At 42.2% G+C, this 24,857-nt stretch overlaps 4 protein-coding genes and 1 long non-coding RNA gene across 8 annotated transcripts; 3 read left to right on the forward strand and 2 right to left on the reverse strand.

Annotated features, from left to right (window-relative positions):
* Window positions 1–557: 557 nt before the first annotated feature.
* Window positions 558–6,200, reverse strand: LOC135615875 (rho GTPase-activating protein 1-like). Its single transcript, XM_065114948.1, has 5 exons — window positions 5,463–6,200; window positions 3,255–3,375; window positions 3,061–3,180; window positions 1,568–1,798; window positions 558–1,424 (listed from the first exon to the last, which is right to left on the reverse strand). Exons 1-5 carry the CDS (start codon window positions 5,906–5,908, stop codon window positions 858–860), a joined length of 1,485 nt encoding a protein of 494 aa, XP_064971020.1. The 5' UTR covers window positions 5,909–6,200; the 3' UTR covers window positions 558–857.
* A 974-nt stretch (window positions 6,201–7,174) lies between these two features.
* Window positions 7,175–9,806, reverse strand: LOC103977068 (uncharacterized). Of its 2 annotated transcripts, none has more exons than XM_065114952.1 (2): window positions 9,790–9,806; window positions 7,175–9,677 (listed from the first exon to the last, which is right to left on the reverse strand). In XM_065114952.1, the coding sequence occupies exon 2, from the start codon at window positions 9,250–9,252 to the stop codon at window positions 7,504–7,506; it is 1,749 nt and encodes a 582-aa protein (XP_064971024.1). In that variant the 5' UTR covers window positions 9,253–9,677; window positions 9,790–9,806; the 3' UTR covers window positions 7,175–7,503. The 2 variants fall into 2 exon arrangements, with proteins under 2 accessions (XP_064971024.1, XP_064971032.1); XM_065114960.1 differs by lacking the exon at window positions 9,790–9,806 and having other exon boundaries at window positions 7,175–9,286; window positions 9,370–9,664.
* Window positions 9,807–9,922: 116 nt separating this feature from the next.
* LOC103977067 (uncharacterized) lies at window positions 9,923–13,996 on the forward strand. Of its 3 annotated transcripts, none has more exons than XR_010488182.1 (4): window positions 9,923–10,334; window positions 10,453–10,702; window positions 12,197–12,627; window positions 12,949–13,996. It is a non-coding gene; the product is annotated as an uncharacterized LOC103977067 (long non-coding RNA). The 3 variants fall into 3 exon arrangements; XR_010488181.1 differs by having other exon boundaries at window positions 12,197–12,539; XR_010488183.1 differs by having other exon boundaries at window positions 12,197–12,539; window positions 12,952–13,996.
* Window positions 13,997–15,523: 1,527 nt separating this feature from the next.
* Window positions 15,524–19,744, forward strand: LOC135615892 (AT-hook motif nuclear-localized protein 7-like). Its single transcript, XM_065114975.1, has 5 exons — window positions 15,524–16,140; window positions 16,531–16,598; window positions 16,736–16,867; window positions 17,457–17,618; window positions 19,159–19,744. Exons 1-5 carry the CDS (start codon window positions 15,720–15,722, stop codon window positions 19,462–19,464), a joined length of 1,089 nt encoding a protein of 362 aa, XP_064971047.1. The 5' UTR covers window positions 15,524–15,719; the 3' UTR covers window positions 19,465–19,744.
* A 2,587-nt stretch (window positions 19,745–22,331) lies between these two features.
* Window positions 22,332–23,838, forward strand: LOC103977065 (uncharacterized). The gene has a single exon (XM_009392473.3). It carries the CDS (start codon window positions 22,730–22,732, stop codon window positions 23,672–23,674), a length of 945 nt encoding a protein of 314 aa, XP_009390748.2. The 5' UTR covers window positions 22,332–22,729; the 3' UTR covers window positions 23,675–23,838.
* The last annotated feature ends 1,019 nt before the right edge of the window (window positions 23,839–24,857 follow it).

Below are 24,857 nucleotides of genomic sequence, written 5' to 3' on the forward strand. Positions count from 1 at the left end.
GGATTTAGCAGTTAGAGCGAAACAAGGACGGGTGGTGGTGGATTCTTTGACATGTGGTTTGATTGACCACATGCCTCTTCTGCCTCGATGCGACTGCTTCTGCGTTGAACCCTCTCCCATCTGGAGCATCGTACGGCTGCGGGGATGATCTCCCTGGTGGGTCCTCCCGATCGACGGTGGTGGTGGCGGAGCCATGGCACGGTTTTGGAGTCTGCTGAGCCTCCAACTTTGCTGGAAGTGAAAAGTGTATGGATAAGCTTGGATTTCAATAATCATTACCACCATTTTATTAGATCAAGCCATGCTTTTAGTTGGTAATCCGTATGGAGATTAGCTACTTGTGGCTTGTGAGATTAATGATCCATCTTTGAGGTCCTCACAGTATTGCTTATCATCAAAGATTCAGAAGCATGCAAGCTAGAATATATAATCAATCATTCACCAATCATTGCAAATAAAAGAAGATGTTAACAGTTAATCTTAGGATCAAATCTCGTTTTCACCAAATGTGCAACTCTTTATAAAAACATGACTTGGATAGGTGCAGGCAAATTACATTCAGACAAAGGTTGGAGATGCAGATAAGATCATACACCATCCATCCATTCACATTCATTCATTCATTCATTCATCAACTACAAGTCAATGAGTTGGCAATGACAGTCTCAGCTGTCTGCTATAAATTATCAGGCCCTGATGTAGAACAAAATAATAAGCACATTTTGATCACTCAATACTCTCGGAGAAACCAGAAAGAGTTCTGGGATGTGTGAGAACAGGATAAACATACTGGACACAGAAGCAGAAAACACCTGGAGCAAATCCATGTCAGATACTGGTTACAAAACATAACAGTTTCATCTCCATGCTTCGGCACGATCAGTCTCTGAATTTATACGACTCACGATACTGGCCCCTTTAGACCTTTCGGCTGGGAAGGATGCGTGATGTAGTTTTCCCTTTCTTCCTTTCTTGTGGTTGTGGCCGTTCAACCGACCCATCCTTTTCCTGCGATAATTCGTGTGAACTGCATTAGAACCATCAGCCGCTACATCGTACCCGCTGGATGAACCACCAGTTTGTGCTGCGTTCGTGGGGAATGCAGTTTCTTCAGAGGCAGCAGCAGTGGCACAGAAGGTCTGAGGACTAACAGCTGCCTCATCTATTGTCAATTTAGGAACTTGGGTAAGAATATTGAAGACAGGTTTCTTGGTAACACAAACTAGCTCGACTGCCTCTTCACTACTAGCCTCGAGATGAGGCTTAGGGCTGTAGTGGCCATCGTCATCAGATGGATCTGCATCATAAACATAAGCATCTTCCAAAATAGATTGTTGTCTCTCTTTAAGTGTCCTTACGATCAGCATCCTCAAAAAATTCATCACTTGCACTACATACATCAATGCAGTCAAAGGATCCGCCACCTACGAGTTATGATAAAAGATGGATAGATGTTTCAGTATGCAGTCCAGAAAATTGAAAATATACTTTGCACAGAAAAGAAATGATGATGGGAAAAAGGGGGTCTGAAGAGTGAGTGAGACTAATTACACATGCGATTAATTACCTTAGTCATGTTTGGAGCAAACACTGTTGCAACATTATGTGCATTCATCTTGTTTTGTTGTTCTTCTTGGGCAACGTCAGCCATCAAATTGATAGCCCAATCCAGTAGAGCAGCTTCTGTTGGCGGTAGCAATCTAGTGATATGATCACAAGCTTCCTCTGTTTGGCATTGCATCACCTGCTCAGATGAAAGAGAGTCCAACAACCCCATAGGAAGTTCTCTAAACCAGGCCTGCAGAATAATACAAAAATAAAAAACCCTGGAATACTGCAGAGGGTAAATTTTTTGGAAGACAACTTTTCCAAAGATAATGTTCGCAGCATATATTTACTAAGGATATTGACCTTTTTCAAAGAACAAGAGCATATAAAGAAGTATCCGATAGAGAAATGACATGAAATATACACAGAGGTAAGGATAGCATGATACCCAAGAAACAGAACCGTAATGACATCAACAAAAATCAACTAGTAAATTGACTTCTGCCATGGTTTTATTTTCCAAAACAATGAAACTGCTTCCAGCTCCATATTGCCAACACATTTTCGTGCTAGAAACTTCAAGTCATGTTGTTCAAACTTTGTATATTGAAGCATACAGCCATCTCCACATGATAACCCTGATGAGAATGTTCTTATGATTTGCACATAATCGTTTGCTTTCCTTAATCAGAACATTAAAATGCACGCAAGCCACTAAAGCCGTTTTGCAAATCAGCCTCTTTGAACAACCAGAATGCCACTTATCCAATTACCAATGACTGTTTAGATTATCTTCATAAACCAAGTTCCTCCCAACAAAACAATTTGACCAATTTAAAGCATCTATGAGCAGCGAACATAAATCATCAAATATCGTTCAGAATTAATGACTCGTGATACGGACAAGAATATTCACTTTTGTCCACTAAACCAATACTAAGAAAACATGACAACCTGAACAAGGTTCTATAAGCACAAAGCTTTAATTCAACATCTCAAATCAGATCGAGTGCCAAATAAGCCTCAGACTCGAGAATCTGGCAAATTCAGTTTCATAAATCGGAATAATAGAAGAGATCAAGAGCTTATTCTAATAAGCACCATAGCCTTGCTTTCTACTGTGTATGCAGAAACAGCTCATTACCACCAAGCTAATCAAAACTCAAGCCTCTATCAAATAAGATAGTGAGGCTATAATTTAGTTAGTGCTAGCCAAAAGATCCAGCTATTTACTGGCCAGTTTGCATGACTACACTTTAGTAAACAGAGCTTTGTTTCTGGCAACAAAAATTTACATGAGTCAATGAACTTATCCATTCTAATTCTCCAAATTAACAACTATTTAGATTTTTTCATTTAAAAATTATAGTTTATCTAGAAGGCAACAACAATGGATAAAATGTAGAGATAAAGCATTTGTTATTGCCTTGAGAATTTCTACTTTGAAAAGAAGATGAATTAATTATACATGTGTTGCAGTGGGAATGAATTAGGATAAAGTTTGCAGGTTACCTTTATTAAACCCGCTAGACAATGCACATCAACACCTTCTGGTACTATTCCATTATCTAGCTGGTTTCTCACATACTCCTCTTCACTAGTCTCACCATTTATCCTGAAAATTCCTTCTGCCTGTTCAGTTTCAATGGGATCAAAATTCAGGCATCAAATGTACAAAAATAATTATTTAGAATCAGGAGATATACCCGAAGGCCACCTTGCTCATAAAGACATCTCTGCATTTGCAAGAGTATGGTTGGAACAGTATTGCCTCTAGAATCATATGAGCATTGCATAGATTCAGTTGAAACACCAAAGACAGTTGCACTGCAGAAGAATTTCCAGATAGAGTTAGCATGAATCAGCAAAAGCTAAAATGCAAACATGATAAAAAAGAAAGGATGAATAATACATGGAAATTTATTGATAATCTTAACGTTTATAGCACATGTTTCCCCATAATTTATTTAGTCCACAAAAAATCATAATTTAGGAACACTATATTTAAGAAATTGAACTTCATGGTTGAGCAAGGAAGTCTTTCCTTGTATGCTGACAACGATTCATCTAAATAAAACATAATGGAATTTTATCATGCGTGGGAACCACAGTTTAATTGATTTTTCAAGCAGTTCATTTAGGTATCATATGTCTCATTCCAGAAAATAACTAAAAAAAGAACAAATAAGCCTCCTCTTGACATTCTGTAAAGAAAGAAAATTTGTTCTTGTTTAGATTAGTGAAATTGAATGGAACCTACGGTTTGAGGTTTTAGAATAGAAGATCAAGGAAAGCTAACAAAAATCAAGTAAAACATCAGAAAGTCAAGGAAAGCTGAAATTTTTTTGGTTGGATTTTTACATTTTAAAACAACTGAAATGGCATGCCATTATTAGTCATCGACGACTTATCAAGATCAAATTAAATCACAAGCTTCTGCTTGGTGTAGTGTCAGTCAATCGATGCTCATTCTAGGAGGTCCCCTCACAAAGTCAAAGTATATGAACATGTGACCTGAGTAGATCTATTTATTTCCTGAGCATTTAGAAGAAAGCCGTACATAATACTTGCTGTTAAAAGGCATTTATCTTGATGTGTGCACACTACACATAAGGCTCAGAAAAATGCCTTTTAACAGCAAAATCCACCGCACCTCATAAAGGATATGATTGTGTGGCTTTCTGAATGATCAAGTCATTGCAAAAATACAAACACATTCAATAATATACCAATTAGTTCTCTTTATAGGAAAGAGGTGCTATAACTTGATCAAATTTTTTGACCAATAAAACATAGGCCAACCTTGAGCAAAGAAATGATAATGTGGCTTTCTGAATGATCAAGTCATTGCAAAAATACAAACACATTCAAGAATATACCAATTAGTTCTCTTTATAGGAAAGAGGTGCTATAACTTGATCAAATTTGTTGACCAATCAAACATAGGCCAACCTTGAGCAAAGAAATTTTGAGGGATGTTACAATCTAAACATGAAGTGACCAAATGACTGGCAGGGGACAAATAAATAAAGAAGATAGTTAGGTTTCCAATAGCATGAGTGGAGAGAATGATATGGCAAATCATATGACATGCTTCCATCTCCTTTTCTGGTGCAAATTCAAGAAAATTAATGCGATCTATAATGAATCAATTCAGAGTGACCCCACATACACAACATAAAAAAAAATCCTCATTTTCGACTACAGGATATAATAGATGTGTTTTTAGACCCAAGCTGCAATTGTTCATAAAAACTTTTTCTTTTTTTTTGGCACCAACAAGGATCTAAAAATTTAGCTACAAAGCGGTAAAGAACAGAATTTATTAGACAAGTTCAAGAGAACTAATCTGATCTATGTAACTAACCAATTTAGAATGACCCCAAGAGGCCAACATCAAAATCTTTTTACATTTCTGACAACAGGAAATAAAAGACATGTTTTTAGACCCAAATTGGAATTGTTCACAAAAACTGATCTTGTTTCTTTGCACTATCAAGGATCTGAAAATCTAGCTATAAAGTGAAAAGGAACAGAATTTATTGGACGCAAGTTCAAGAGAACTAACCTGATCTATTTAACAAATCAATTTCCAACATTGAAAGCTTCCTATTTCTGACAACAGGAAATAATAGATGTGTTTTTTTGACCCAAATTGTAATTGTTCATAAAAAAAACTCTTTTTTTTTTTTCTTTGCACTATCAAGGATCTAAAAATCTAGCCACAAATTGGAAAACAACAGCCTTTGAATCAATAATGAGACCTTCAAGGAAAACACTCAATTGAATTATTTCATGATATTTAAGGTCACTGATTTCAAGATACCAACTTCATCTAAATCTAATAATTATACTAATACAAGAAACCAACCATAAGCTCACATTTCTCCAGAAGAAGGGGAAATTTGTCAGACCTTGCGCTGGGGGCTATACGAGGAACCTCCGGCTCGAACTCGACGGGCAGCCCAAGGAATCCATGGAACCGGTCGAAGGTGACGTGGGCGACGTGCTGCACGTCTGTGGGACGCCCGATATCCATTGAGCAGGAATCCTTGTCGCCGGCTCCCTCCGTCTTGCACCCCAGCAGCGACTTCCGGACCACCGTCAGGACCAACGCCAACACAGACAGCTGCCGTTGTTGATCCTCCTCCACGACCTCCTGCCCTCCTCCTCCCCTCACCCTCCTTTCCCTCTTCTCCTCTATCGGGCCGCCACCGCCACTCCTGCCGGCCTCGTCCTCGCCTCCTCCGAGGGCATTGAAAGGGCCTAAAAAGCCGCTGGCCTCATCACACGACTCGCACGAAAGGGCCCCTCTCGGAGACGAAGGGAAGTGAGAAGGGGACGGAAGCACTTCAGCCATGGCTTGAGGGAATTCCAGAATTCGAATGAAAAAGAAACAAAGATTGGATTTTGAGAACAATGTCTGTTTAAAGATTGGATTTTGATAACAATGCCCGGGTAAAGATTGGATTTTTAGAAGAACGAACCGAGAAAAAAAAGGATTGGATTTTCAGGACATGGGCACTTGTAATCCTCCTCCTCCAAGCTTGGAGAAAGGGATGGCTCTGGGGCCTGAGGAACTTGTAATGTGGAGTTGGAACAAAAGGGATGGATTTAAATTGGTTGGCTGTGAGAAATCACAACCATGGTTGTATGGGATTTGGTTACATGGCATGGGGGGGGGGGGGGGGGGGGGGCTCTCTTTTGGAGAGGGAGAAAAGATTGGTCAAGAGTGGAAGGGGAATACAGAGAGAAGCCATGGAAAGTAGTTTGAGGTTGGAAGGGCTCATAGAAAACTGCTGTATTTAGTTGGGTCTTTGTGTTAATTAATGACTTGTAGATTGGGAGAGTTTGGTTTAGAGATCAAAAGGACCTGTTTTTTGTTAAGTTGAGGAGGATTGAATGGTCTATATTTAGATAGCTTATTGTTACCAACTCATCTGCACTTGCAAATGCAATGTATTATCATCTATTCACATTTACTACATACATCCCTTTGGGTAAATAATATTTATGGAGTAGTATAATATTAATTGGCATCAAATCCTATATTTGCTCCATCTATTTCACACACCCTTAGAATAATATCTCTGTAATATTTAGAATCAAAATTTATGCTTTATACATAGAGATAATTTTGAACATAATCTGAGTTCATACATGGCTTTTGATTTCAGATTAAGTAGTTTTTCATTTTAGTTAAGCTCATAATTATCTATATATATATATATATATATATACTTTACCTTAAAAAAGGAAAACCAAAAACTAAATCAATGGAATCCAAAAGTGAAAGGCAACAATCGAAATCCAATAATTAAAACCAAGTTATTGGCCAAATATCTAAATTAATAGGCCATATTAGTTCCTAGAATAGGGAGGAGTCAAGGAAATGTTTGATTGCCTGCAACTGGAAAATGATTGCAAGCAATGATTGACAAGAACATCTGCTAATTGCAAGTTAGATAGAGGGCAAAGACATTGATATCTAGTTCTGATTAGATATTATGTGGGCTTGTAGATTGCATGTTCACTTATGTAGTGTGCATATGAATAGTATCCATTTTTATATCATCAATTAGGGGGCAGGCAATCAATTAGACTTGGAATGGGAGAGCAGAGAATGTCCACGAAATGCTTCTTTAAGGCACACAAAGCCACCAAAATGAAAGATCCTCCTACCTCTCTCTACCATCAAATCAACCATGCCATGAAATGGAACTGTAAACCAAAAGAGTAATTTTCCTATAATATCGAACAAATTCACAAAAGGTTTCATCGTCATCGCCGTAGTTTACACCTTCGGAAAGGACATGGAAATGCCTATTCGCATGGCATACGAGCTTGACAAGAGAGGCCTGTGTTCATGTCCATCAACATATGTCGATGTGATGTGATGACCTGCACCGGTCGAACAAGCTTTGCAGAGAGCAAATCCAAAGCCCCTTCCTTTGGTTAAGCAGTGTCTTGGATTGCTGGACAAGCCTGTATCTGCAGACAGTCATCGAAGTTTCTGCTGCTGACGCACTCCAACATGGCTTTCGCATTCAATTCTCTTCCGTATCTCCACAAGTAGTTCAAACCAACGAGCAGCTCAGTAATGGCGTCCTCCGCCTTCCTTTGGTCCGCAAAATAGAGCGTCTGCAGCAGAAGAACGTTAGAGTTGGAGACCAAGCTCTGCTGCTCGAAGCTCCTCTCGGATTGCCATCGGATCGTGTTATGGGCGAGCGGTGCCAGCCAGTCCAGTATCCTTGTCACCGCCGCACTCCACTCCGCTGCAAGAACTGGATCGTAAATGGATGAAGCCAAGTTCTTGGCGTACGATTTCAGCCTCGCTCTGAGGGCTGCTTTTATGCTTGTGGTTAGCATGCTGTAGAGGTCATCTCTGGCGTCGGGGCCGATCAAATGGGGGGAGGCCGCAAGCTTCTCGATGACGATGATCACGTTGGCGTAGTGCAGAGCTAGAGCTGCGGCGCCGAGGGTGGTGGCTGGAGCATTCAGCAACTGGAACCTGGGTTCGATCATGTCGAACATGTTTACGCTGGTCTCAGGGCTTGCAGCATCAGCTCCGGGAGGAGTCAATGGCGTCACATTTGGCTTCCGGAGGGCGGTGTCCATGGGGATGCAGCTCTGCAGGACTGCTGGCTCATTGCCACCGACCATACACCCACCGAATGTTCTGCCGCCGACCGGCCACTTGGTTCGAGAATTATGGCGCTTTCGAGCGGGAGGAGGCAGGCCGATCCTGGGAGGTGGACACTGCCCGGCCAATGCTCCGCTGCTGGTAGCTATAGGCCCGGATCTGGTTTCGTGCTGAGGGACAGCGTGCGGCCCGGAGGCGAACAAGCGGACCATGTTGCCGTCGGATGAGTGGCCGGGGGAGGGCATCAGGCCGGCGATGGAGTGGCTGCGGGAGAGCCGGGCGGCGGGCTTTCGGCGGCCGCCGGACCACCCGGTGGCTTCTGTCTTCGTCGGGAACCCGAAGACTTGCCTGATCCTTCCGACGATCGAGAACAGGGATCGGCTCAGCAGGCGGACGGCGTAGTCGTAGGTCCTGACCCACAGCGAGGCCTCGCGCAGGTACTTCACCTGCTGCCGCTGCCACATGACCTTGTGCTTGAAATCGGCGACGCTGGCCTGGTGGCGGCCGCCGGCGTCGGGGTTGGCCAGCAACCGGAGCAGCCCCTGCTCCAGCTCCGCCAGCACCTCGAGCTCGTGGTACAGGTCGGCGCCCGCGGCGACAAACCGCTCCATCTTCTTGACCTTGCGCTCCATCTTCCGCCCCGCGTACTCGAACCCGTGGGGGTCGGCGCCGGTCTTGACCAGATCCGCGAACGCGGCGTCGAACCGCTGCAGCGCTGGGTCGGAGCACCGCCGGCCGAGTCCGGCCACGGCGCGGGCCAGGGACCCGAGGGCGTCGGTCGTCTCGGCGAGTGCCAGGGCGAGGAGGAAGCCGTCGTCGTCGGAGACGAGCTTGCGGACGCCCTCGAGGCGGAGGACCTCATCGCGCAGGCGGGCGACGCGGTCGTCGGCCAGGGCGTGCCAGAGCTGGACGGCCTTGGACATGAACCGCGCAACCTCGAAGGCCAGCACGCCGACAGTGGCGGCTGCCTTCTCCCCCCCGCCCGCGCCGCCCTTCTTTCGCCCGCCATCTCGCACGAGCCCCATGCGGCCCAGCCACGACTCCGACTTCACCTTCCTCATGGACGGCGGTAGCCGTGTCCCAAGCGGAAGACCCCTTCAAAATCCAAGCTTTATCTCATCACAAGATTCCGATGGATAGAATAAACGCAGGAACTGGAGCTGCAGCGCTGGACTGACGGAAACCAGGCGGGTAGGAGGAGAACACTGCACGAGGAGGACGTGGAAGCCAGTGCAAGGTGGGGGATTCTCTTTTACCCTTCCTTGTCTGTCTTTAGTTTAGGCTGAGGCCGAAACCAGGAAAGGAAGCCACCAAGAAGTTGCTTCCTCGGTGGCGGTGCCACAGTGCGGGCCGCAGCTGCGCATGTGTTGGTGGCCGTAGGCCAGTGCGTTGGGGGTGCATCCACTCAAGTCACCACCACCTGCGACTCACTCTTTGCACCTCGCATAAATGCGCGGCTGTATCACCCATCGCCGCCCATCTGCATCTAATCAAAACCAGCAGCGACAACAAAAAGTAAGAAAGAGGGAATAAGATTCCAAGGTCACCAGCACAGCGGTGGCGGGCCAACAGAAGAAGGAGAGGAGAGGCCACATTACCATATCATCCGAGCTCAACAAGTCAATTATGCAGCTGCTTTACCTCGGTTGACCTCTAGCTTACTCTCTTGTCTCAAATCCAGTTGATATTGACGGGGAACTCGTCAAATCTTTAGGTTGGGCCGTGGAGGTCATAGGTGCACATGCACCGAGCTGGATCGATCCCATTTGGGAACAAGAACAAGGGATGCACTTGTTGTCGTCTTGCTATGGCATTGTCTCCGGTGTGCGTGCCGATATGATTCGTGTTTGGCCATATGTCGCGGTCTCAGGCTGGCAATTGTGCGAGTGACGTAACGTTTAAGCGCGTTACAGGTTTTCATTGGCGTTACTGTTAGATGTATTAGCAAACGTATTTTACGTAATGTTTCGTTGGTTCTCCCATCTCCGCCGTTCCATTCCGCTCACCGACATTGATTCCAAGGAGGAGGCGGCGGTAGCGGTGATGGCCGCTGCTTCGCCTCCCACTCCGACCACCAGCAGTTCGCCTCAGGTCCGGCAGTTGTCCTGCACCAAATGCTTCGTTGCGCTTTGGTTCTGCTATCGTACGTTCTCCTTTCTTCCCTCTCTCTTCCGCATGCCTTTTATGGCCGAATACATTGTATGCTTTTCGTGGGTCTTGGAGTCCTGGTACCTTATTGGTCTGATCTGACTATTCGATAGTGGCGTGGTCAAATCATTGAAGTGGTGGAGCTCTCAGTGGCCTTTGCCTTAGGAATCGCTCCAAAAGTCTCGACACTGTTGTTCTCGCCCAACGTCGTGCGTGCCAAGGGCTACTCTGTCTGTCAAAGACATTGTTGTTTTGATTGCTTAAGAAGATCCTATGTGATTTGAATGGAAGGGGATGGTGGGCACGGCTTAGTGTCATCAAGGTGTTTGTGCAAACGTCCGTGTGAATGTGCTGGATCTTGAGGTGAGATTCTAATTTTTGTAATATATATATATATATATATATATATATATATATATATATATATATATATATATATTCTTTTTATGACTCATTATATTGTTAATTCTATTTTTCAGTCAATCTGGATCTACCATCTGAATGGACCAATCTTAATCATATTGCCTTTCGTTGTTCCTGGTTGTAATCCTGATCATGAGAATTTCTTTCCAATTAGAACCAGCATGTTTTAGATTACCTTCACAGATTTTAAGTAAATTAACACTTGTTTCAAACAAATTGTATGCAGTCTTTGTCTATGTAACAAATACAAAGAACCTGACTGAAATACCAGTGTAAAACTTTAAAGGATTTGATGAGTCTGTTGCATTATTCAAAATGGCAGTTGTCAAACAATTAGAATAGTTTAGATGGACTTTAACTATCGAGAAATCTTAATTCAACAAAACATTAAATTAGAATAGTCTGTTGCATATGCATTCTAACTAGTGCAAATTTATCATAGATAGCTAGATAGTTGGGGAGCACATATAAATACAAATCATACTAAATATTGCTCTGACATTATATGGTGCTGTAGCAATATTGAACAGGCAAATGGTGTGCCACAACCATGTTGCTGTTTGTTGTGCCTATATTGGTCACATGCCTACTATTATGAAGGCACAGAAACATCTACGTCAAGCAGCAATACTCTGCTGATATTTACATAAGCTTGGCAGAGGGGAACACCATTGATATTGGCAATTGTTGAATCAGATTAATACTAAATTGCTTTTTGGTTGGTGTTGAGATAATCTAATAGTGCTTTTTAAGAAACTAATAAGCCTGTCTATTTCTAAGATGGAGTGATTGGAAGAATTGAACCAAGATATTAGTAAAAAAGGAATTGCTACTGCAGATTAGAACAATGAAGTGATTGTTTAGATAAATTTGTGCATGCAATGAAGAAACCATAAGCTTTATAGTAGGTAAATTTTGTTCTATGAAGTGCTTTGAAGGATGATGAATTGAATGAACCTTAATATCGTTATGAGCATCGATTTTGAGTCTGTCTCCCTCTACATCATTTATTTCGGTCAAAAGAGTTGTTTGGTAGTTTTGAATAGTCATAACATGATCTTGCTTTCGTTAATAAATGGGTGAAAGAAACATAGCTGTTTTGGAGCTTCCCATTTTTCTTTTGTTTACATTGTGCAAGTCGTAAATCTCAACTGCCTGGTCTTAGTTACATGGATCTTTTTCTAGTTGAGCTATGCCGACTGCAATGTCATTAGTTAATCTAATAGCCATCTAATCCCTTGCCATTTGTAATAAAGTCATCTTGGGCTTTTTCTTTTGTTCTTGATATAGTAGTCATTTCCTTTTAAGTTACATTTAAGACAATACTAAAGAGCAGTGTAAACAGATTGCAGCATGAGAACCTTGTCCCTCACAATCTTGTTCTAAATCTTCATATGATGTTTACAAACCAATAATGATGCTGCTATATTGCAGCAAGATGGTCGTGGGTTAGGCACAGATCATGTTGGGAAAATGCTTCGCTATATCTAGGAAAGAGTGGAGGTTATGTTCCTGAAGATGGTGTGTGCAGTTGGTTCATTATATTGGATGATCGTGGGTGCGTGCAGTTGGTTCATTATGCTCCCGAAGCTTGTGCTGGAGGCTGATTCTCTAAATGTGGTGCATGTGATGAATGGCAAAATCTCATGGAGATTACCAAAGCTTGAAGGATGTCAAGAACTCTTTGGTCCCAGTAGAGTGAATGGAGTGAATCATGTTAGCGTTTCCTTCAATGAGATGGCATTTTGCTAAAAGTACTCTTCAACACCCTGATGAAGTGAGTTCTCATGTCAGAAGCTGCAAGATCTCCCTTTAGTTGATCATTTCATTGATTTATAATTGAATTCCATTTATCATAAGAAAAGGTAATCATTAATCCTTTTTAACTTTCGTTGCTCTAGTACTATGAATTCTCATTTGGCCTAATTTTATTTGGACATGTCCGAATCATTTTATAATCTTTTTCTGGTCTTACATCTAATCAGAGATGGTTAAACCTACCATGCATTGTATTATCCACTATCTATTATTTTGGATCTTCTTAGTGCTTTTTTCAACTAATAACGTGGGATTTAAGAACCAAAACAAGGGGTCTTGATCCACTGTTCTTTTGGTTTCCAAGATTCTTCAATCATGTTTTTAGATAGTTTGGTCTAATGGCATATTGATGGCTCATACTTCTGCAGTAGCTTTCATAAGTGGAGAGAAAGCAGAACAATATATATCTGTACGAATCGGAAGGTGGAGGAAGCTTCAGTGGACTGATGGTAATGTATGACATATTTTCCAGCTTCCTCCTAAATCTGGCTCATGACCTCTATTTTGAAACATGAAATTCTGCACTTGTTAATCAATGACTATGTATGTTGACTAACTATCAGTATTCTTTTCGAGATCTACAAATATATAATCCGGTGAGTTCTAAAGTTTACCATATATTTATATTAAATAAACTGTAGAACTGCTGATGAAGTGCTTTAATTATTACCGTCAGCTTTGTTTCTTGTTTCTGTGTTCTCCTTTAGTTGGGTGCAGATATAAAAAGGAGGAGAAAAAGGTATGTCTGGAGTGCTTTTCCCCCTTTTGTTTTATGCAAATAAATCTACACCACATTTTAAATATTGGCAACTTCGTGGATGGTTATACTTGTAGAATCAAATCCCTACTCCCAAGGCTTTATTGGAAACCACAGTAGTTTGAATGACTTGGTGTATGCTGTTGCTCCAATTATGTTATCTCTAATCTTCAATAAGATAATGCATTATGAGTGTCTATGTTATGGCCTCAGGAGCAGGGCACAGGTAACTGCATCCACTTGAGACAGAGACAGAGAGAGAGAGAGAGAGAGAGAGAGAGCTAGTGCAAATATATCTGGCTTTCTCTTTTCATCTACCTAAGTAGATTTCCAGAGGTGATTAGCTATATATACCTCACATCACCATCGTCCTGATCACGGGAGGTGGAGTGATGCAATCGCAGGTATGCTGATGGCAGCAAGATATCGTCGGATGCACTGAGCCAAATCAAAGGATAGATCATTTTTCGTCTTTTAATTTTGTGTTTTTTTCCCTTTTCGAAAAAACGAGTTGCTTGATGGACATGAGATCGGATGGCCATGGATGCTGCAATCATGTAAGATCAGAAATCACGTAATTATTTGCTAAATTTGTATTTCTGTATCAGTCGTGTACCCTTTTTTAAGGGGGGTTTGGAAATTATATATCTGCTACTTTGATATATATATTCAAATATTTAGATTTCTTAAATTTTAAATTCAGAGAATAAATATGAAAATCGCCAACTTTGTAGGGATATATGTATATATATATGTATATATATATGTATATATATATATATATATATATATATATATATATATATATATATATATATATATATATATATATAAAGATAAATTTCACCAAATATAATATGGATGCACACCGGAGAGAACTTCCATGCGTCAGGTCGTCGGCTACCGCAAGCAGAGCGTGGCTGTTGCAAGGCATGCCGAATCTGAGGCTACAAAGAACGAAGGGACGACTGGTGCTGCTGGCTATGGCAACGGAGACGACGCCCACCAGCGCGTACCGCACGGGAACACGTAGTCGTCGCCTTCGTCGTTGCCATGGGTTGAGATCCCGTGTCGCCTGACCTCCCTTGCTGGAGTACTGCTGCGCGCACTACCTACGTGCAGTTGGTGAATCGGAGACGCGTTTAGCCCGCAAAGATCGGAAGAGTTCCAAGGACGGAGAGGCAGAAATGAGAGAGACGAGAGAACAGAGAGAGTGAGAGGGACAGAGCCATGGCATTAGGGCGGGCGAGGAGACAGCTTTTGAGCGCCTGCGCTGTTTGTATTGATTCGCTTGGAAGCTCTCGTTCTGCTCCTGCTCTGCTCCATTGTCGATGCATGTGTGTATGGATCATATGGTTTGCTTCACCCAATACTTCAATTCGATGTCATGCAGCGCGCGCACTCTTCTCTCTCTACCCTTGTCTTCTTCCTCCGGTGACGAGCATCTCTCACTTCCTTGAGGCCGGCCAAAGGTCTTGGGATTTGCATCCCCCCCTCTCTCTCGCTGCGTTAATTATGTGATGTACTCTGGAAGACAGGCGATTCCACTGGTTTAATCTAGCTGGCTTGAGCTTTTACAGCCAAGGAGCTGTTGACCGGATTTGACTAATCCTTCTCTCTCTGTCGCTTAACCACTGTTCTTTGGATACGTATGGACTTTTTGTTCTTGGGTTTCGGTGAGACCCTGCCTAATACCTTAGCCTTAACATGGCTATTCTATCTTGCGTGGAAAACAAGCAAACCATATCATTACCAATCAAAAAAGGCTATCCAAATTGCAATTATTGTTCCAGAGTCTAAGAGAGACGGGAGACAGCGACCTGTGAAGCCATAATGCAAGATCTGGGTGCAATTTTCCCTTACACTTTCAGCTTATCTCTATCTAACTATGTACAATATAATATAGATCTTGTGGGAGAAAGTGAGCTCGTACAGCAGCTTATTTATGGTTGAGCCAATCAATGTATACCACTTTATTTCCCTCTTTTGTTATCGTCTTCTTCTTTTGTTTTCTTTTCTTTGTCACTGTCAGAGTTTGATCTGCTGTTGCGGTTAATGAATTAGTCAGAAAAGTGTGGCCTGACCATCGCCGATTGCCAGTTGCCATCCATCAGTCTTCTTGGAGTTTTTTACTTTAACCACATGAAAGCAGCGTGAAAGAGAGACCACTGCCGTGTGCAAGCTGGGATAAACTCTCCCTCTTTCCCACTCCCTGCACTCTCTTGCCACTTAATCTAAGCGCAGAGGAGAGTAGTGGGAGGGAAGACATCGGAGTAGCAGCAAGCCAGCAGGCAAGCACGATCTCATGCTCACAAAAGAAAGAGAAGGAAGAGCAGTCTGTCTTTAGTCTCCTTACGCCTGAGCTTACTTATACTTGCATGCATGGACGGGGGGGAGAGCACTGTGGTTTCGGTGTGTGCAGTCGGAGATGGTGGTGGAACTGGAGACGGAGCAGGAATACAAGCAGCAGCGAAGGACTACTCCGCCGCGTCTACTCCGTCTCCCTCGCCACCGGCAGCGGCCTTCCCCGGCGTGGTTGGTGGGGTGATGGGCATGCCCGTGCCGCCGCCTGAAGGGGTTGCCCAGGCCATGGGGACGATGGGGAGTGGCGGCGGTGGGAGCAGCGGGGCCGACCTTTTCGGAAGGAAGAAGAAAGGGAGGCCCAGGAAGTACGGACCGGACGGCATGGCCTTGGCGCTGTCGCCGACCTCCGGCTCCCCTTTCTCCCCCCTTTCCTCCGACGGCAAACGGGGTAGAGGGCGGCCACCCGGCTCCGGCAAATACCAGCTCCTTGCGTCTCTTGGTAACATGATACACCCTCCTCTTCTTTGACACTCTGTTTGACTCGGTAGTGGTTTCCCTAAAACCAGATACAAACAGTGACTCACATCCAACACTGGAAATGTGTATTAACTGCAACGAGCTGAACAACACCTCTCTTTCAATCACTGTTCTTTCCTCTTTTTGTATCAAGATTATGACTTGCAACTGTTAGATAGATCACATAAGTCGTTTATATTTCAAAGAGATGTTGGAAGTCGTTGTTTTTCTGTATATTTGCTCTGTATGATAGCTTGTTTGCATGAATTTGTTGTTGTTGTTGCATTCGGTCAGCAATCATATTATGATCGTAAAAAGAGGGGAATTTAAAGGTGAATAGCTCAGCATATATCTTGATTTCTGTACTTGACAGGGGAGTGGTTTGCATACACAGCTGGTGGGAATTTTATGCCGCATGTTGTGACCATTGCCACGGGGGAGGTGATACATTCCCAACCTATATTGCCTTCAATCTTATTATTCGCTTTCTTCGAGTTCCTGGCCAGTGAAGATCAGATGTCTTATGATCGAAGTCGTGCACGGCTTTGACATTATGCTGTTGGATTGTGTTCTTGCAGGATATTGCTGCCAGAATTCTCTCCTTCTCCCAAAAGGGTACGCGGTCCATCTGCATACTATCGGCAAATGGGGCTGTCTCGAATGTTACCATACGCCAGCCAGGTTCCTCCGGTGGTACATTGACTTATGAGGTATGGAGCATCAACCATTCTATTTGTGCCCTTTTGTTTCTTTGCTCGGTTATTGTTCAGAAGGCTATTCCTGAATGTTAATCTTTTTAGCTGCTGTACTCTTTAATTGGCTACACTCATCTTTTAAGGGTTCAAATTGATCTCGTAAATCAACTCTCAATTGCCAGATGAATGAGGAAAATATTCTCCATAGGTATTCAACTTAGATAATAACACACAAATCGTATATGTTTGATAGTAGAAGCTTAACAAATAACAAATATTAGTCAGTTTCACAAGATGTAAGTCATATCTAGAGACCGGCACGGGCTTGCGGTAATCCTTCAAATGTACACTTGTTGGTCCAACATGCTTAATGTTCTTGATGATTATATATTGAGCTTTTAGTAATATTTTACTGAATAGACTTTCTAGCATGACATTGGCAAACTATTCCCTAACAAGTCATTTTTTGCACCTTTAAGGCCATTGTTTATTGCCTGCCCAATTTTATTTACTCTAGCTATCTGGATATTCATTAAATTTTTATGCTTTTCTCAAATTTCTTTCAATTTTTATGTAATGTCATCGTGCTCATAAATACATACAGGGCCGTTTTGAGATTCTATCTCTGTCTGGGTCCTTCACGACCACTGAAAATGGTGGCGTACGAAGTAGAACCGGTGGGATAAGCGTATCACTTGCTGGTCCTGATGGCCGTGTTATTGGTGGAGGAGTTGTAGGATTGTTGCTTGCTGCGAGTCCGATTCAGGTCCCATTCTTGTTTCCATTTGATTTTACTATATTTGTTACATCTAACGTAGATACTGATGACATGTTCTATGCCCGAGAGTGGTCTAACATTGAATGGATGATATAAGAAGAAACGGTAGTCATACTTGCAACTTCTAGTTGAAATAGATTTATAACCTTTGTTATGCTGATGCCATTCTTGTTTTTGCATCATTTTGCTCTGGTAAAAGTTGTTTAAACTGCGCTTTCAATACGTGAAAACAGCAAGCATGTCAGTATGATCAGAAATATGAATCTTTGAGTAAAAGCTGAGTGTATTTCGATACTTCAGAAGTTTGTTATGTATCTCATGTCATGGGCTATATATGTGTATTCTGTTGTCATTGCAGGGTTACAATAAACATCAGAAGTTTCAGGAGATACACATAAAATTGTTCCATTTAGTAAACCATATCATGTTGTACATAGAACATCAGCTAAATTAAATATTGGCCGGTTAAACAAGTCCTAAAAGTAATGAAGACCAAATTTGAAAATGAGAACCACCAAACTCCATCACTTCTATAAAGGTCCATCTTGTAAAATAGTAAGTAAACTGGCTTAAAGGGGTACCAAAGGGTCTCTAACCATGATGGCAGACATGATAACCAACAGATATGATATTTGTCAAACATTTGATGCATTTAATCTTTAAAGTTTTATACAAAATTATATAGTAGTTATTTTGACCCTTTTAGGAACCTAGAATTTTTCCTCAGTTGGTAAGAAAACCAAGCCTCTATATCTTTTCGTGTTAAATATTTTGATTTTCATTAGTTTGTTAAATAAAGCTACATACTGTAAAGTGTTTTTTTTTCTATTGCATACATGCTCGGTATGCATTTTCTTCTCTAGTAAACTCTTTAGTTTCTCAGTTTCTCTTTTTATTTTTTTAAATTTTCTTGAGAAAAGTGACAAAGACTTAGATCTTTTTTGCTATGTATTTAATGAGTCAATGGTTATATGGAGTAGAATACCTCATTGTATAAACTGTTATTTGTTCTTATAAGTAGGCAGAGCAAAATGGTTTTTCATTTTCTTATGGTCCTTTTGCTCATCAATTTGACCCAATGCAAATATGGATTGGACACGTTGACTAGGTTGGTCCCGTACTATTTGTATTCAATCCAGACTGAGACAGACCTTAATGTAATGTCCAAAGTTCATGTAAAATTCAATGTCTCAACTAAAATCTTGCCACTTGTAACCAAAAAGAAGAAAAAAAAAATCAAAATTGTTCAGCAATTTTATCATTATTATTTCTTCACGGTTGTTGTTTGTGTTCTTATTGTCGGTTATATTTGCATGACACAGTTACTCTTTCTACCTGCAATTGAAATTAAGGATAAATTATTCCTGGGTTTTGATTAGTTTATCACAAATAGCGAAAGGGGAGAATAGAGCTGTCTGAACTTGAACAAGGATCATTTTACAAATAGTATTGTATATCCACAAATTAGTAGGGAACATTTTGGTGCATGATAATTAGCAGTTTGATCTCTTTTATATTGAATTATCAGGTGGTGGTTGGAAGCTTCAAGCTAAACGCTTTCAAGGAGCAAAAAGCAAAACCGACACAGCAAACACCTTTTGCAGCAGTTCCAGCAAACACTGGTATGTTGATGGATGCGAGGCCAATTTCGCAGGCGAACCCTGAAGATGACTGCGAGATCCCAACCTCATCGTTAACTGGGCAATCCCATGCCGAAAACAGCATGCACAACTCCACTCCAAACTCCACTCTGCACGCAGCAGGTTGGCACGGCCTGCAGTCATCAGAGCATGATCCTTCTCCTGATATTAACATATGCTTACAGGGAGATTAGCATTGAGGTACTCATACCCTAACACCATCAACCTGATTAATATGATTGGTGATATTTCTGCTAGATATTAGGCTAGGAATAGTTTAGGAGTCTCACCGGGCATCTGACTCGATGATCGAAACTTATATGTTCAAAAGTGCCTCTTGGTTTTCAGTTTGCTGATATTGTCATTGTCATTTCATTGTCATCAATGTTTCCTTGTTTGAACTATGACTTCATTTGTTAGTAAGACCTCTGTACTTCAATTGAATTCATGATAACTGCTGATGTCAAAAACTAACTTATTTCTTCGGTGACATGCATGTGTATCTACTGATCAAATACATTGGGAGCTTTCATTTTTTAAGCTGATCATGACCATGGTTGCTGTTAATAATGTAATCTAGATAGGATCTTAATGCAACTTAGCTTGTGAACACCTATAACATGGAATGAGGATCTACATGGTATGGTTGCAAATAAATTTGTGTTACTGCATCTTTTTAGGGATGTTCTTGTTCACTTTTAATGTGCCATTAAACTTGGGATGTCATATCTAAACTATGTAAAGAAAATATAATAAAAATATATCATTTGAAAATTTGCAAAGAAGATGAATATGTAAAAGAACTCCTTTATTTTGTTAGTGTTTGAAGTATCTCTATGATGAGCATATTCCAATGTAGATTTATTTCATCACAAAAATTTGCAAAATCATTACAAAAAAATGCAAAAGTTCAGTATCTGAAGACTTCACCATTCACATTTTTATGAGAGTCAGCTTGTAATCAATTTCACATGAAACTCAACTTCTTTAAACTTTGAGTTTTTAAAAAGATTAATAGAATTTACATAATGAAATTCAAAATCTTACACAAAATCTGGTTTGAAGCAACAATAATGCATCTTTCTTCATCCTCATTCAGCAGCAGACTGCAACCCTAAGGCAAAATGTTTCAGCAGAGTTTATAGGAAATTAAAAACAGAGAAACCTCACAGCAAATTGTTACTACCTTTTTCTTTTCTGGGGATTATATTGACCAAAGGAAGGAGTTACCTTAATTCTCTAGGATGATTTAGATCAAATAATTTGGTGTTAATGGCAAGAACAGGCATCTGCACTGCCTAAGAGCAGCACAAACTGAGGGACTGGAAATTCCAGATGCAGTTGTATGAACACATTAAAGACTGCATGAGAGCAGTTGTATGCTCATAGATTCATTACCACCCAAGACTTTTTTCCCTTGAGGTGGTAAAAGATTTTGTCTAGTATGTTCTTTTTTGAGTTTGTCTTCATGTTTTATATGCATGAGATACCAAACATGCTCACAGAAAATAAATTAGTCATGTTGTACCTTTGTGACTAACACACAAAGTGACTTAGTTGTGGAATATTCTTCATAAAGAATTCACCTGAGAAGTTCTACTCCTACTTTGACCTCATCCAGTGTCAACTATCCTCTCTCTCTCTCTCTCTCTCACACACACACACACACACACACACACACACAACTAAATTGACATGAAATGAACATGAATAATTTGGATTTTAGGTGGGGGGGGGTGGTTGCATGAGCATCCACAATGAACAAGGAGGCTACTTCTTGCACCAGTAGGGTACTCAGCTTGTGTCATGTGAAGACATAAAGTAAATGTTAATGCTTACTATTTGAAGTATTCTAGTACATCATTTTAATGAGAGTTGTACTTGGTGGAAGCACTGTCACATTGGTTCAAGTTCACCAATTAAATGTGTGGAGTAGTACATCAATGGGAGTAGTGTGTTAGAATAAGAAATTTAGTCCTTGAGCAAATATATATTAAAAGGAAGATGGGAGATGAACATGGGGTTGCTGGCCAGCCCAGAAGAGGGTGAGGACAAAGTGGAGTCAAGGAGATATAGCCTTCGACCTCCTACTCTAGCAACAATGAGAGTAAAAGAATTCCTACTCCATTGGAAAGATAATTCTCCATTGGAAAGCTTCTCTGTTACTTGACATTGCGAAACTGTCAGTGAACAAAGATATACTGTAGCTCTACTGTTCCTCTCCAACCTTCGTTTCCGTGTTCTTGTCGGAGAATCTCTCTCGTTTGTGCTTGCGTTTCGGCTTCTTACGTTTTATTTGCAAGTCAAAGGATGATGATATTTAGACAAAAATCAATGTTGTTGATCAGAGAAGCTTTTGGCCTTCTGATGAGACAATTCGAATCAATCGAATTTATTTTTGGAATGGGAGAGAGCAATCGATGCATTATTGTCCTCGACCGATCAACGCCCTCTCACTACCTGAACAGCGTTCAGCATATGTCTACCTATCATCGGTGATCATCGGCTCAACAGTCCACCGTGGGACCCCCCCCCCTCCCGTTTTCCTGAATCCTGTCGGTCGAGATGACCACGGACCTGTTGAGAGAAGAGGAGGGAGGAGGCAGGCAAGCCGCTGTTGATCTTCCATGGCGAACCACGCGCAACGAGAAGGTATTACTGTCACCAGAGATTGGGTTGTCTTTTTCTCGGAATGACCAAGCCGCTGCTGCCAAGTTGACTTCGCTCGACTCTCTCCTTCCTCTCGCAAGCCATGTGTCCGGCATTAAGTTCCGGCGACGTCGCACATTGAATGCTGCAACGCAAGCGAGGCGAACAGTGAACCTCGACGTTGACCGCACCCCAAAGAAAACGCTGGCAGATATGTGAGTTCCTGCGTGCGGATCCACTCCCGGGGACCTTTCGCTTCTTAGGTTGTAGTCGCTGCCAACCCATGGCAAATCAGATTCCCCACGCAACATGACAAAGCTTTATCATTCTATGCAGGTTGCAAACTTCCGGTGGGTGCAGGAGTTGGTCCTCGTTGTCTCTTTGTCCTGCGTGCCGAGTTGGGGTTGGTGGCTCTACAGTTCCTTTGTCTAACTATACGCAAGCAAGATCTTTTGAGATCCTTATGATTAACTCACTCTTTACTGTTCTCTCGCATAGCATTATGCAGTTTTATCTTCTAAGCAAAGTATAATTCTGCCTGTTGCTGTACGACGTGAGGTTCACTGTGCAAGAAAAGGGAAGGGGGGGGGGAGGGATTGAGATGAGATCAAGAGATCAAGTCCGGTATCAATTCGATTCCAACTGAAGTGGCCATAGAAAGCAAGAGGAAAGAGCTCAGCAAGGCGAAGATTATTCTTCCCTTCCCCTCCTTTCCACTAACCTGTCATGCTTTCCATATAAGAGATTCAACTCCCCTCCTGTCGTTGCCTTTTGAGCTGTAAAATCTGGCATGCCACTCCAGGAACAAGAATGGTGGGCAGAACGAAGACGAGCCTCCTGCCTCGTAACCATCTTTTCGTCCTTCCAGCCATGAAAGACTTGGCCTCGTGCTTCGGTGAGCACGCAGTTAAAGTCTCCGACACCTCCTGCTCCGGGAGCAGCAGCAGCGGCAACTCCTCCGTGATCGACAACGCCACCTCTGTTCTCAGCGCTGTGACCTGCGTCTACCGGACGAGGCTCTCCGCGCAGCAGGAGCTCCTCATCAGGGTCACCTGGTCCAAGGGGCACGTCAGCCCCACGCTATCCGTCGGCGTCGACGACGACCCGTCGAACCCCATGGTTCATGAGCTACCACTGAGGAAGAAGAAGGGCAGCAGGACTTGCATCGCCGGGGACTTCGTCGTCGCAGTGCACTGGGACATCTCTTCAGCTAAGTACGGGTCTGGTCCTGAGCCTAGCGATGGTTTCTACGTCGTGATGGTGGTGAACTCGGAGTTCGCGCTGTTGCTTGGAGACATGAGCAAAGACTACATGAGAATGTCGGAGGAGACGCTTCCGGTCGCCGAATTCTCGATGATTAGCCGGCGAGAACAGGTCATCGGCCACGCGATTCACTCCACAAGAGCTCGGTTCCGCGACGACGGGAGCGACCACGAGATCACCATCAAGTGCAAGGGAGACGGATGGGACAGCAGGGACTCGGAGCTGTCGGTATCGGTGGACAAGAAGAAGGTGGTGCACGTGAGGAGCCTCCGGTGGAACTTCCGGGGGAACCACACCATCTTCGTCGACGGGTCGCCGGTGGACATGATGTGGGACGTGCACGACTGGTGGTTCAGCAGCTCCTCCGGCAGCGCCGTGTTCATGTTCCGGGCGCGGAGCACGTTGGATAGCAGGCTGTGGCTGGAGGAGATGCTGCACAAGGAGCAGGGCACCTCTCGCTTCTCCCTGCTGATACAAGCCTTCAAGGGCTGAGTCTGATGTTGCTTTCTTCTCCTAGTTTGTGTCTCCTCCTCCTCCTCCTGCTTCTTCTTTCTGCTATGTTTGGGAGGATCAGTCACCGATTTGTTTGGAGTGGTGGTTCTTTGTTGATCCAAGTTTCAGAAATGTGAATTAATAGATCGATGGAGTTGATTGTCTCTTCCCTTCTTTCTTGTTGATCATACAATCCAGATTTATACATTATCTGAAAATTATCCATCAATTGATCATCATAGAGATAAAACTTCTTCTTCTTCTTCTTTGATTGACATGGAGATTGGCCCATGCATTCATGAGCTATGGACGAGGAAATGCTCCATGAATAGCAGCACAATTGCCCTTTAAAATATTGGCAATTACTGCCACATTTTCTTGAGTAACTAAAACCTCCTTATGATCACTTTGTATTATTACACCATATTGGAAGTTGAGATGTAAAAGAGAAAACAACTTCAACCTTTCCTTAGCTTCTTTTTCAGATAGTCTAATTCCTAGTTTGCTTCATACCATCCACCAACAACTCAGAAGGTGGCTTCAGTGGAAGCATGATTAACATGCCTCCTTATATTAATATTTTTAGATCAACAAGCATACATGAAATTTGATAATAATGATTCAATCCAAAATCTTATGTTATTAAATCATGGGTCAAACCCAACATGGCTAATATTTTAGTCTTTGCATCAATTTTCATGTCTCACACATGGATGCCCTCTGAACTCTTTCAAATAGATTTACAGTGGAAGATAAGTTTCTCATAATTCCTTTTTATGATCTATAGTGGCACTTAATTTCTCTTAACTATTATTCATCTGTGATTTTGTGTCCTGTGTTTCACATCAGAAAGTATGCATAATGTCATCTTTTTTCTTTAAACAACCAACTTGCTGTGAATGAGAGTAGGATTTCCTTCAACCTACTACTACTACTCATACTACTACTACTACTACTATTACTACCACTTCAATGGAATTCAAATTGCTTGAACTATGAGGGATAAGCAGCCAACTGTTGCAACAAGAGATGGACAAAATATGTGTGAGACATTCCTTCACTTTAGAGAAAGGTAGCAGAATGTGAATAATCTCTTTACATCCATGACCAGGAGGACATGTCTCTTTCTTCAGCTGATATGATTAATGTTGCTACTAGTTTCTCACATGCACCTCGTGAGACA

Source organism: Musa acuminata, chromosome BXJ1-3 (genome assembly GCF_036884655.1).
Source record: "Musa acuminata AAA Group cultivar baxijiao chromosome BXJ1-3, Cavendish_Baxijiao_AAA, whole genome shotgun sequence".
Lineage (NCBI taxonomy): Eukaryota > Viridiplantae > Streptophyta > Magnoliopsida > Zingiberales > Musaceae > Musa > Musa acuminata.

Bases quoted from the DNA above. Each gene is read 5' to 3' on its own strand.
- LOC135615875 (XM_065114948.1), bottom strand. From the start codon at position 5,908: ATGGCTGAAGTGCTTCCGTCCCCTTCTCACTTCCCTTCGTCTCCGAGA. The intron at 3,181-3,254 runs GTATATCTCCTG...GAAACTGAACAG, and splicing joins ATGAGCAAGGTGGCCTTCGG to GCAGAAGGAATTTTCAGGAT. The intron at 1,799-3,060 runs GTAACCTGCAAA...ATTATTCTGCAG, and splicing joins GTCTAGCGGGTTTAATAAAG to GCCTGGTTTAGAGAACTTCC.
- LOC103977065 (XM_009392473.3), top strand. From the start codon at position 22,730: ATGGTGGGCAGAACGAAGACGAGCCTCCTGCCTCGTAACCATCTTTTC.
- LOC135615892 (XM_065114975.1), top strand. From the start codon at position 15,720: ATGGACGGGGGGGAGAGCACTGTGGTTTCGGTGTGTGCAGTCGGAGAT. The intron at 16,599-16,735 runs GTGATACATTCC...GTGTTCTTGCAG, and splicing joins TGACCATTGCCACGGGGGAG to GATATTGCTGCCAGAATTCT. The intron at 17,619-19,158 runs GTCCCATTCTTG...TTGAATTATCAG, and splicing joins TTGCTGCGAGTCCGATTCAG to GTGGTGGTTGGAAGCTTCAA.
- LOC103977068 (XM_065114952.1), bottom strand. From the start codon at position 9,252: ATGAGGAAGGTGAAGTCGGAGTCGTGGCTGGGCCGCATGGGGCTCGTG.